This window comes from Cervus canadensis, chromosome 5 (genome assembly GCF_019320065.1).
Source record: "Cervus canadensis isolate Bull #8, Minnesota chromosome 5, ASM1932006v1, whole genome shotgun sequence".
Lineage (NCBI taxonomy): Eukaryota > Metazoa > Chordata > Mammalia > Artiodactyla > Cervidae > Cervus > Cervus canadensis.
In genome coordinates this window covers 14,218,156-14,230,634 of record NC_057390.1, presented here as the reverse complement: position 1 = coordinate 14,230,634, position 12,479 = coordinate 14,218,156, and the positions used below count along the sequence as shown (strand labels likewise).

The 12,479-nt window shown below is 39.9% G+C and overlaps 1 protein-coding gene across 4 annotated transcripts in view; it reads right to left on the bottom strand.

Annotated features, from left to right (window-relative positions):
- Positions 1 to 12,225, bottom strand: part of SPAST (spastin) — a 51,817-nt gene extending 39,592 nt beyond the window's left edge. For all 4 annotated transcript variants that reach the window (XM_043468262.1, XM_043468264.1, XM_043468263.1 and 1 more), the window contains exon 1: positions 11,493 to 12,225. In XM_043468262.1, coding sequence (XP_043324197.1) covers positions 11,493 to 11,901 — 409 coding nt within the window. In that variant the 5' untranslated portion in view covers positions 11,902 to 12,225. The remainder of the gene's footprint in view (positions 1 to 11,492) is intronic.
- Positions 12,226 to 12,479: the final 254 nt, after the last annotated feature.

Genomic DNA, 12,479 nt, shown 5'->3' with positions numbered 1-12,479 from the left:
TACAAACCTTAACAAGAAAAATTGATAAACCAGACTTCATAAAAATTAAAAGCTCCTGCCCTTCAAAAGACAGAGTTGACAATATAAAGACAAGCCACAAACCGACAGGGAGAAAATATTTGCAAACAATATGTCTAATAAAGGTCTTGTAACCAGAATATATACAGAACTCTTACAATGATATTTTAAAGTTATTAAAAAATAGTGTGCAAAAGATCAAAACATACACTTTACCAAAGAAGAGAGCACAAGAAATGATGTTCAACATCATTAGCTATTAGGGAACTACAAAACTATAAGATTTTAATTTTGAATGGGAAAAATTACAAGACAAAGTATAATGAATTTCTCATACATTTGCAGGGGTGACTATAAAATCAAACGGCCATTTTGGAAGAGTCTGGTAGTTCCTCATAACATTAACATATTCTTACCACGTGATTTAGCTCTTCTTCTACATATTTACCCTAAAAAATTAAAACATCAAAGACCTGTACATGAATGTTCACCAACTTTATTCATAAAAGCTAAAAACTGGAAAAAACCCAGATGTCCATCATCTCGTGAACAGATTAACAAATTAGGGTACAACCATACACAGAATACTACTCAGCAATAAAAAGGAACAAAATACTGATGCATGTAGGAACAGAGATGAATCTCAAAACATGCTAAGTGAAAAGAGGCTGACACAGAGGCTACACACCGCATGACGCCACCTACAGGACAGGCTCCAGTGACTGACAGAGCAGACTGCTGACGGCCAGTGGCTGAGGGGAGGGCAAAGGGGCCTAGAGAGAGACCCAAGGGGCTTCTGCGGCGACAGAACATTCCACACGCTGACTGTAGTGACAATTTACACAACTGCTTGTCAAAACTCACTGAACTACACAGATCCCTAAAAAAGGCAAGCTTTACTGTATGTAAATTATACCTCAATAATTAACAGTGCAATACTCTAACATTTAGATACAAGAACAATTATTCTGAGTTGGATAGTAATACCAGAGCTAAAATTGTGATTACAAGAATAAGATTAGAAAAGAAAAACTAGAAAAAATATTTTAAAAACATCCGTTTGAAGGGATCAGAGAGTTTTCAAAACAGTGAACATTACCAAAATTTGGAAGGAGAGATCATTTTAGGCCCATTAGGATGGTTATTTTGAAAATTACCAAAATATGAAAAAGAGAAACGCTAAAGAGCTGAGTCTACCATCTGGGGCACGTCTCTGCTTTAAGTGAAGTGAAAGTCGCTCAGTCGTATCTGACTCTTTAAGACCCCATGGACTGTAGCCTGCTGGGCTTCTCAAGTCCAAGGAATTCTCCACGCAAGAACACTGGAGTGGGTAGTTGTCCCCTTCTCCAGGGGATCTCCTCAACCGAGGGACTGAACCCAAGTCTCCTGCATTGCAGGCGGATTCTTTACCAGCTGAGTCACCAGAAAAGCCCAAGAATACTGGAGCGGGTTGTCTATCCCTTCGCCAGATCTTCCAGATCCAGGAATCAAACCAGGGTCTTCCACATTTGCAGGCAGATTCTTTACTAGCTGAGCTACCGGGGAAGCCTGTCATCAATTCTGAATGCGAATGTGACCAGACTCGTGGAACTAAGTTGACAAAAAATGAATTCCAGGGCATGCCCAGGAGAATTAGTGGCAAAGATTCCTAGATTTTGATTGGGCCTTTACATCAGTGAAAAAGGCTAGCTTGCATACAGACTGACACCAACACTCAAATCACTTAAATCCCTTAAGTTAGGGGAATCTACAGCCTATAACCTTCGATGACCACCCTACTGACTAAATTTTTTATATATATTTTTCTTTTTGGACACGTCACACAGCTTGTAGGATTTTAGTTCCCTAGCCAGTGACTGAACTCAGGTCCCGGCAGTGAAAGCATCAAGTCCCATCCATGGAACCGCCAGGGAATTCCCCCTTTTGACTAAATCACGGCAGAAAAATCAAAACTTACAATGATCTCCAGCACACAAAAGGCCTTCAGCAGTTCTTGGTTTCCCTTATACATCTCCCTCTCTCCTATATGGGCCCCAATAACATTCAAACTCAACCAACAAGACTACATCAAATCAAAAGAAGAATGGGATGGCAGACGCTTACAATCAATGGTTGCAGTTGTAGCTGAAACTATTAGCCAATAATCTGAACTACACACACAGTATGGCTCATACTCTAGGAAGTACATAATCTATGAACAACAGTGGCCCAAGGGTCAAATACAGTCAGCTGCCTGTTTTTCTATATGAAGCTTTACTGGATCACACCCCCTATAGAGGAGTGTTGAATAGTTGTGAAAGAGCACTTGAAGTATTTACTCAACACTTCAACAACAACAACAACAAATGAGGGCTTCCCTGGTGGTTCGGTGGTCAAGAATCCTCCTCCCAATGCAGGGGACACGGGTTCAGTCCCCGCTCTGGAAAGATCTTACACCCTGAGGAGACCTAAGCCCATGCGCCACAACTACTGAGCCTGTGTTCCAGAGCCCGGGAGTCACAACAACCGAGCCCAAGTACTGAACTACTCAAGTCCGAGCACCCAGAGCCCAGGCTCAGCAGCAAGAGAAACCACTGCAATGAGAAGCCCACCCACTCACAACTAGAGAGTGACTCCCGACTTGCTGCACCTAGAGAAAGCCCATGTGCAGCAACAAAGACCCTGCGAAGCCATAAATAAGTTCTTAAAAATGAATGCAAAAATGGGCAAAGAACTTTAATAGATATTTTTCCCAAGAAGATATGCAAATGGACAATAAGCACATGAAGAGATGCTCAACATCATAAGTCATTACAGAAATGCAAATCAAAACTATGATGTGATACCACTTCACATTAATTAGCATGGCCATTATTTTACAAAGTAAACAAACCTTGAAACTAACCAATGTGGAGAAATTAGAAACCCTTGTGCACTGGTGCTGGAAATGTAAAAATGCAAGGCTGCTGTGGAAAGCAATTTGGCAGTCCCTCAAAAAATTAAACATAATAATTAACATATGATCCCACAAGTCTACTCCTACGTGGATACTCAAAAGCACTGAAAAAGGGGCTCAGAAACTTGTATACCAATATTTATAATACCATTTTTTTTAGCTATGCCTTATAGCATACAAGCTCTTAATTCCCAGACCAGTGATCAAATCCATGCCACCTGCACTGGAAATATGGAACTTTAGCTGCTAGACCACCAGGGAAGTCCCTAGAGCAGCATTATCAACAATAGATAGAAACAACCCAAATATCCAGTAGCAAATGAATGGATAAACAAAACATGGCATACACATACAATGGAATATTATTCAGACTAAAAAAGGAATGAAATTTGTTACATGCCTCAGCATTGCTTATAGATGCCGAAATGCTACGTGAAGTGTCAGACACGAAAGGACAGATACTATGTGATTCCACTTATATGAGGTACCCAGAATTGGCAAAATCACAGACAGAAAGCAAAACAGAGGCTATCAGGGACTGGGACAAGGAAAGAATAGAGAAGGGGAAATGAGGAGTTATTGTTCAATGGGTACTGAGTTTTGGTTTGGGAGGATGTAAAGCTCTAAAAACGGATAGTGCTAATGGTTGCACAATACCGTGAATGTATTTTTCTTTTTTTTTTTTTGGCCATGTGGCATGCAGGATCTTAGTTCCCCGACCAAGGATTGAACCATGCGTCCTGTAGTGGAAGCAAGGAGTCTTAACCACTGGACTGCCAGAGTTCCCTGTGAATGTATTTAATGCCACTGATTCCCACACTTTAAATCATTAAAATGGCAAGTTTTGTTATCTATGTTTTACCACAATAAAAAAAATTACTAAATGACCAATCACAGGCAGTTTGCTGACCCCTTGTACACAGCAATGAAAATGAGTAATTACTGCCAAAAGTAACCTCAAAGATTGGACAAGCATGAAGTGAAGTGAAAGTCGCTTAGTAGTGTCTGACTCTTTGCAACCCCATGGACTGTAGCCCACCAGGCTCTTCTGTCCATGGAATTCTCCAGGCAAGAATACTGGAGTGGGTTGCCATTCTCTTCTCTAGGGATCCTCCCAACCTAGGGATGGGACCCAGGTCTCCTGCACTGCAGGTAGATTCTTAACCATCTGAGCCACCAGGGAAGCACCCTGACAAGCATAATATTCAGCAAAAGCAGCCATACACAAAAAGAATGTCAACTGTATGATTTCATTTATTAAGCTGATTTATGGTGTAAGAAGTAGGAACCAAAGATACCTTTGTGCAGGGTGTGGAAAGGTGGTGAGCAGAAGGGAGGATGAGAAAGGCAGGCTTCCAGAGCAATATTCTATTTTTTGACCTGGTGAGGTTTCAAACTGCTATGTTCAGCTTAATAATTCATTAAGCAATACACAAAGTGTGTACTTCATGTACACTTTGATAAAAGTGTACTTAAAACTGAAAAAAAAAATACAAGTTTTTTTTTGTATTTGAAGATTAAGTATTTTGAAATGGAGAGTCCCCACACATTAAGTTAAAAAGGTTACAGATCAGTTTCTAGGCAACATGATTCATTTTCTTCTAATGAATAAATATTTATGTTTATGTAATAGACAAAGTCAGGAAACTTATCAGTAATCGTCTAAGGATAAGATTACAGAAGATTTTCACTTTCTATATTCATGCATTATTTTAATTTTTGATGTGTGTTACCGTACAAGCAACAAAAATACTGATGATATCCATCTTTAAATAAAGATAAGAATACTGGACTAATTTGTGAATTATCTATTGCATCTTTTTCTTCACATGTTAGTAGTACCCAGACTGCCACTGAGAAGATCAAAACAAGAGCAGCTTGGGTAGAGAGGATGTCAGTTTGCAACTTCTAACTAGTTAGAAGAGTTAGAAGATAGAGATTTAAGTCCTTGCTCCATCATTTAAGAGCTCTCTGACTTTGGCAAAGTCAGGCAATCTCTCTGAGCTTTAGTCTCCTTACCTAAAAACAAGATGACACTTCTTCTACCTAACTCCGTGTGGCAAAGATCAAATGAAACAGGGCATGGGATAATATTTTAATAAAAGAGATATGTAAAAATTACTTTTGGCATACTTAGTAAACTTATTGATAAATATAAATCCTTCTACTGCAGAACTGTATGCACAGTTGTATTGTTGCTCTTAAAGCCCACTGTTTTTACTCATCTATTTAGTCCTTCTTAAGCAACATTCTACAAACAACTCCAGGAAATAAGTATATCCATTTTCCTACACAATTTTCTGCTAGCAGCTTGCAAGTGTCACATTTGAAAGTAACAGGAATCTTTAAAGACCTTACAGTAGATTTTAATGTGTGCTAATCCACAATGAACTATAGAGGCCATGAAGCATCAGACTGACAGCTACCAGGTTCATTCTCTCATAGTTCACTATTACAGAAAGGATTCTTTTTATTATTTTAATTCAGCAAAAAGGCCATATTTGCTTTCATGTTCAAACATCAAGGTTTATTTCTGAAATGAAGGTTTATTTTTTTCCCCATTTAACTGGAAAGGTTTTCAACCCCATGTAAAGAAATCATTACAGTTTTGGACATTTTCTTTAACCTTAAGAATTTCAACTTATTTTCTTTAAAAATCTTTTGTATTTACTATGGATGGATGGTGGATAATTTTAACTTTCGTGCATTATTGGTATTTTCCAAACTGTCTATCAAGAGCTTGCATTCTGGGCTTCCCAGGTGGTTCAGCGGTGCAAAAAAAAAAAAAAAAAAAAATCCTTCTGTCAATGCAAGAGACACAGGTTCGATCCTTGATCCGGTGAGATACCACATGCCTTGGAGCAACTAAACCTCTGTACCGCAAATTGAGCCTGTGCTTTAGAGCCTGGGAGACACAAATACTGAGCCCATGTGCTCCAACTACTGAAGCCGGAGCTCCCTAGAGCCTGTGCTTTGCAACAAGAGAAGTCACCACAATGAGAAAAGCCCATGCACCACAACTAGAGAGTAGCCCCCACTGGCCACACTTAGAGAAAAGCCCATGCAACAATGAAGATCCAGCATAACCAAAAATCAATCAAGCAATCCTAAAAAAAGTATGCATTCATCTATGAGTACATACATAAGAACAAAAAATTCATTTTATCTCTTTTGTAATAAAAAGCTAGGATACTAAGTGAGGCTAAGAAGAGACTTCCATTTGTTTTTTCTGAACTAAGAGTCATAATTAACAAATATATTTTTATATCACTCTTTAGATAATTTTCCTTCTTCCCCAAATCACATTTAGACTGCTGTTTCCTAAAAGGAGGATAATAAAAACTAGATATCAAGGTTTAACAATGTTCAAGCATAACCTCTAGAGGCTGTAACCTTAAAAGAACTGTAAAATTAATAATAAAAGTAGCTCCTATTTTCTGAGGATCTACTATGCACAAGTACTGAGTATTTCACAAACATTATCTCAGTGTAACAGTAACTTGCCCAGGATCCTGTACAGTTAGAATTCAAATGTCAATTTGGGTAAGAGGCACCGCAATTTAAAAAGGATGAAATTAGACCCTCAAAGCTGAGACAACGAAAAGCAGCCCCTGACATTCAGGAGCTAGTACCATCAACTAAGCCTTAGTGTAACAAGGAAATGATCTGACATTACAACTGTGCCTTGGTGTTATACTGAATATAAACAATTTCATAGAATATCAGACAGGTCCACTCTGTAATCATGATGAATGAAGACAAAAACAAAACTACTTTGCAATCATGTCTAAAAACACACAAAACATGAACACTGCCCAAGAAATATCAAATATTCTTCTCTTTGGGCTAATGAGTGCCTCTCAACCAACCAGAGCTTCATCCTCACTCTAGTCTCCCCTTCTGTATCAAATTTTAAAAACTTGATTACAGAATGATCCACAATTCCTGAAAGCATCCAATCCAGAGCAAAACCTTGCTTCTGTAACTCCTCCTCAAAAATCACTGAGTACAAGCCCAAATTCTGTACATTCTTTCTAGTTGCCTTTTCCTGAGATAAGGGATGGTTCCCCACGGTGTGTGTTCTCTTGGCTACAATAAGTAATACGTCCCACTTTGTAAGCCACAGGTGTGTGTTCTAGTGATCGTTCACTGAAAGGCACTGGCATAATCACTTAAGAACAACAACAGTTAAGCACAAAATATCTCCACTTCAGCATAAAATATCTGCAAAAGAGCAGGAAAATGTGAATAAGCATAATCTGTCGATGCTATATCTATATGGCTGTAAAACATTTATTAGTCCCAAGAAAACCTCAATTTTGACATTTTTCTTTCCTCGTTTACCAGAACAAATTGCTGAGTTTGAGTGTGCTCAAAGATGTTTTATTCTACAGGGTATCGAGAATGAGCAGTTGTTAATTCACAAAGCAAGAGTAAAAAAAAAAAAGCTAGGTCAGCTTATTAATACCTTCACTGCTATTATATAGGTCAAGAGAGAGGAAAATTAGTAGAAAAACAGAGAATCTATACTTTGCTAGATTGAAAAATCCAACTATTATTGGGTAGAGCACAGAGAATAAGCTAGTGGAAAAAAGGCAAGAAGGGTTAGGAAAGATCCTTCTTTGGTAATTTAATACTTATTTACTGACAACTGTCATCAGGATGAGTAACAATAATCTTAGGAATCTAGTTACCAGGTGAGTTTTACAGGGTGAACTGTATTTTACATGAGGAAGGATATAAACTATCATTAAAAAAAAACCCCTAAAAACAGAACAAGGGAGGAAGTTCCTAAGAATGGCTGCTTTTTGGTCTTTAGTGCAAATGTCACTCCCTATTCTTCCAAAGAAATATGAAATGTTTATTGCATATTTAATAAAAAGTAATGTTATTCTCTGGGAAAAGTATGATATTTTCAGAATGTCAATCCACCAGAATAATTCTTTCCTTGTTCTAATCATTTAAAGCAGAAATTAGGCACAAAAAAATTGCCTGAAATCAATCCTTTCAAAGTAAAAGAAAATATACCAGATCTCTAGCTCTGATACTTCTGATTTCTACTCTCTAGCTTCACCTTCTGAAAATAGATGTGGATAAGCAAGTATTTTGTGTGTGTTTTAAATAAAGAACAGTGTTGGGCTATATGAAATTATAAAATTATACAGTAGTTAAAAAAAAAAAACCTCTTTTAAATATAAACTGACTAGAAATAAACAGAAAAGGATTTTATTTAGATAATTCTATCCTTGTTGACAGATGCGGCATGCAGCCCTGTCTTATCTTGACAAACTGACTCTCTCTCTCTCTCATAAAACACACTGGGCCCTTGCTATCTGTCAGGTCCTACATATCTGAGGTAATTGAACCACACCTAGAGCATCAGTACTACTCAGGAGATTGCAAGCGTGTCTACCTGTCTACCTGCAGAAGCCATGCAAAGCATGTTAGTTCATGTTCTGGTTAATCCAAAGGACCACTATTACAACCTCCTTTTCTTCCCCAAGTATTCCAAGGGGGCCTTGGAATTACACAATAGAGAACCTGCTTAGAATAAAATAAAAGTATGAAATTATGAATCTGTTCACCTCAACTCTGCTCCTAATTCTACTACTGTGCGTTCACTCTTTAAATTCCAGTTTCTCCAGATATACAGTGGACATCATAGGTTATCAGTTTTCCAAAGATGTTCAACAATAAATAAAATATCCACAAATCATTTAACTTCTTGGGAAAAAATGAAGGATACATAATATATATGAAAGAATACACACATTTTTTAAAGAATACACACATTTATTAATCACACAAGAAACGTCTTAACACATCTCACTGGAGAGGAAGTAATTTTCTCTCAAGTTAACAACTAGAATGCAGAGCTGAGCAAATTAACTGATATTCAATAAATGCTTTAATGAACAAACTTCACATAATCTTTTATTAGGTGAATAGAATTTGCTGTGCTATTCCTTTCTAATCAAAATAGCATAGTTTTAGATAACCTAGGCCTTTATGAAAGTTCAGCATCACAGTTAAGTATGCCATAAAAAAATAAAATTCAAAATAGTCACCACATAAATAACATTTACATATTACTTTGTTACAATAAGATTTAATTTGGCCTTTATTATTTAAAGGCACCAAATGTGTCAATTACCTAACATCATGACAGTCTGAAATAGCCCACTTCACCTGCTGGACTAAAGTGGCTTTCGGTATATTTATAAACTAAGTCAAGTTATCAAGGGAAAGGGAATGCAGGACATTACTAGCTCCTTAATGATTCAGGGGCTAACCAGAGAGTCAGGAAACTTGTGAAGACTATCTATTCAATTCATTTCTATTTGTTCATATATATTTTGATGCAGGAGGAAAGAGAGAGAATGAAATTCTCCTGGAATTAAGTTCTGTATTGTCACGGATGCCGGAGAGGCAAACAGACCTCAAATGTGAACTCTTGCATCTATGGAATTGAGGTTAAAATATAAAAAATTTCAATATGCTCAAGGGAAAATCTGAGATAAAAGAGAACCACAACAATGTAAACTCAGTTTTACTTCACTTTCAAAGGAAAATGAATATAACTAATTTGCTTCAGTTTGAACCAATTTCCTTTGGAATATAATGCAGCAGTTGTAGAACTCAAACTAAAGAGTTATCACTGCCTATTCTGATGTCCACTTTAGAAACGAAAATATAAATAAAGCAAAACTTTCAAATAGAAACATTATTGTTGAAAGAGAGTGAAATATGTGGTACATAGATTGCTGAAAATATTTAAATATTTTAAGAGGACTTAAATATAATAGAGGCATATATGTGATGCCCAAAGATAAATCACCAGCATGAAACCCAAGGTCTGAATTCCACTTCCATCACTTACCCCTCACATGGAACTGATTTCTCTTTAAGAGTCTAGGACCTTCTTTTAAAGCCTAAGTATTCGTTGATCTCTTTTGCTACCTCCCAACTCCCATCACTCAGTGTTAACAAAATTTCCTTGTGTTGTACTGGCATTCTCTTTTCAAATACAACAAATGATCTACCCTCAAATTTATCCCTCTATGCAACTTTTGACCTAGATTAGTAAACTTCAGAGGACTCTATTATAATAAAATAGTGCAATAAAACAGTGCTTCTCTAGAAAGGGATAATGGTATATGCTTCTTCATCCTCCTAAGTGATCTTGGATCTTCCTTAGAGGTGGGAATAAAGTAGTTAATAAAAAATTTCCCTCCAAAAACACACAGTATTCTTTTCTTAAATGTGCCTCCTTTATTCAACTTTCTGAAACCTCCTCTCTGTCCTTTCACTCCAAACCCATGAATACCGGCCTCCTTCCTCATATCCTACTTCCCAGTCCAAGGCCCCACAAAGGAAATAGATTTCAACGAAACAGAAAATCTGTAAGTTTGTGGAGTCAGCACTGGAAACACTACAAATGAACTGTAGATTGCTTTTTTTTAATACTAATGAATGCAAATGAGGAGTTAGAGGCAAAAGATCTCAGCAAACTGGAGTTAGGGATGAGAGGAGGGATTTTCAAAATGTTATACTTTCATTTATTATCTTCCACAAAAATTTTTCATTAGCAATCAGCATAGATTTCAAACGACCTGCTTCACCTTCTGAACCTCAGTTTGTTCATCTGTAAAATACTGAAACTAACAGTATCTTCACCTCAGGGGGTAGTGGTGAGGATTAAACAGATTACACATGCAAAGCCAAGAAAATAGTGCCCGGCATATAAAAAGACTAAAAAAAAAAAAAAGAATGTTAGTTTAAAAGAAATCTGAAGACTGTGGTACCCTTGCTTTCATCCAGAAACGGAAATCTTCACATTTTACTGTAAAATAGTATGTATACACTAATCCTATTCACTCAATATTTCAATTTAGAAATTCTGAATGGAATATTTGGAATATTCATTTAGATGAGATCAAATCAACCATTAGCAAAAGTTTTATACTAACACAGAATTTTATTGAAAATACTTAAAAGTCATTATACTGACAAAAATAACTGTTATGAAACTTAAAAAATAGTGCAAATTCAGCTGTAATCATATGCAGCTGTTCCTTTCAAAATTAAGTAACCATTTGTTCTTTTTCTGACACCACAGTACTCTGCTTTCACTAAAAGCCTGTAACAAGGAACAGCTTCTTCGATATCAAAACCTTTTGGAAACCTGGCTCAGAGCAAGCCACTCACTGTTTACAACGCTAGAAAGGATCTGTGTGGTCACTCTAGGACAACTGTCAGCAGCACGTCTAGATGTCTCACAGGGACTCGGGTCATGCAGAAATGTAGGTGTAGGCTAGTATCTGAAACAAAGTCGGCGGCTAGGGTGCCTGAAAAGGGAGAGGTTTTCAACTGGATGAAGGTGAAGGTCTAACCCCGAGCAAGCAGGCTCGCAGGGCAGATCAGTTCCGGGGGTGCCCGCTGGCTCTGGCAGGAAAAGGACGCAGGTGTTGCCCTCCCTCGAAGACCCCACCGCTTTCTTCCCGGCGCCGCCGCCCCCTCCCGCCAACTCCCCACTTACCTTTCTCGTCCTCATCGATGCGCAGGGCGACGGAGATGTACTCGAAGGCCTGTTTGTGGAACGCTCGGACGCGCTCGGCCTCCCCGCCTGGCACCGGTGCCGGGGGTGAGGCCGAGGCCGGCGCGGCCCCGGAGCTCCTCTTGGCGGCCATGAGGGCGCGGGAGAAGCGCTGGCAGAGCCACACGAAGAGGAGCCCCAGGTGGAAGGCGACCAGACGCAGCAGCGCGAAGCCTACGAACAGCGGGTAAGAGAAGTAGTACAGGTTTCGCTTATGCGGCGATTGGGGCGGAGGGGCCGGCTTGGGGGCGGGACGGGAGCGGGCCAGGCAGGGGGGCGGAGGCCTGGGAGGCACCGGGCTGCTGGGGCCGCCGGAGCCTTTCTTCTTCCCTCGTCCACCCGGAGAATTCATTCACAGCTCCCACTGCCGCCGCCGCCATAACCCGCCTCCCGCAGACCGACGGCGGCCAAGCGACGGCGGCGGCCACTGGGACGGCAAGGGCCACAGACCCTCGCGCGCCCCTCGGTCCCAGGAGCTGTGCACCTCCGCGCGCTGCTCGCCGGCCCCGCCCCTTTCTCCTTGCTCGTCCAGGAGCACAACCCTTCTCCTCCTCCGCCGGTCGGTGGCTCCTGCCCCTCCCTCTCTCTGTCCTCTCGGCGGCTCGGTAGCTCAGAGCGGCGGCCGGGAGCGCAAGCGCAACCCTTCCGACTCTTTCTCCGGCGCGTGCGCGCACGTCGCCGTCTTTGTTGCCCTGAGCTCCTTGTGCGCGTGTGCGCCGCTCGCCATTCCGTCCGTTCCCCCGCGGAACTACACTTCCCAGTGTGCAGTTCGGCCTACTTAGCCATTAGGGACCCGTAGCTCAATCGATTTCGCCGACCCTGGCAGCTCGAAATCAGGGCACCTAGACCGTCAACTCAAGAAAGGGACCGCTGCAGCTTGGGGTCCCTCGGCTAGTTCGCAGGACTTGCGATGTCATCGTTTTCTTATAT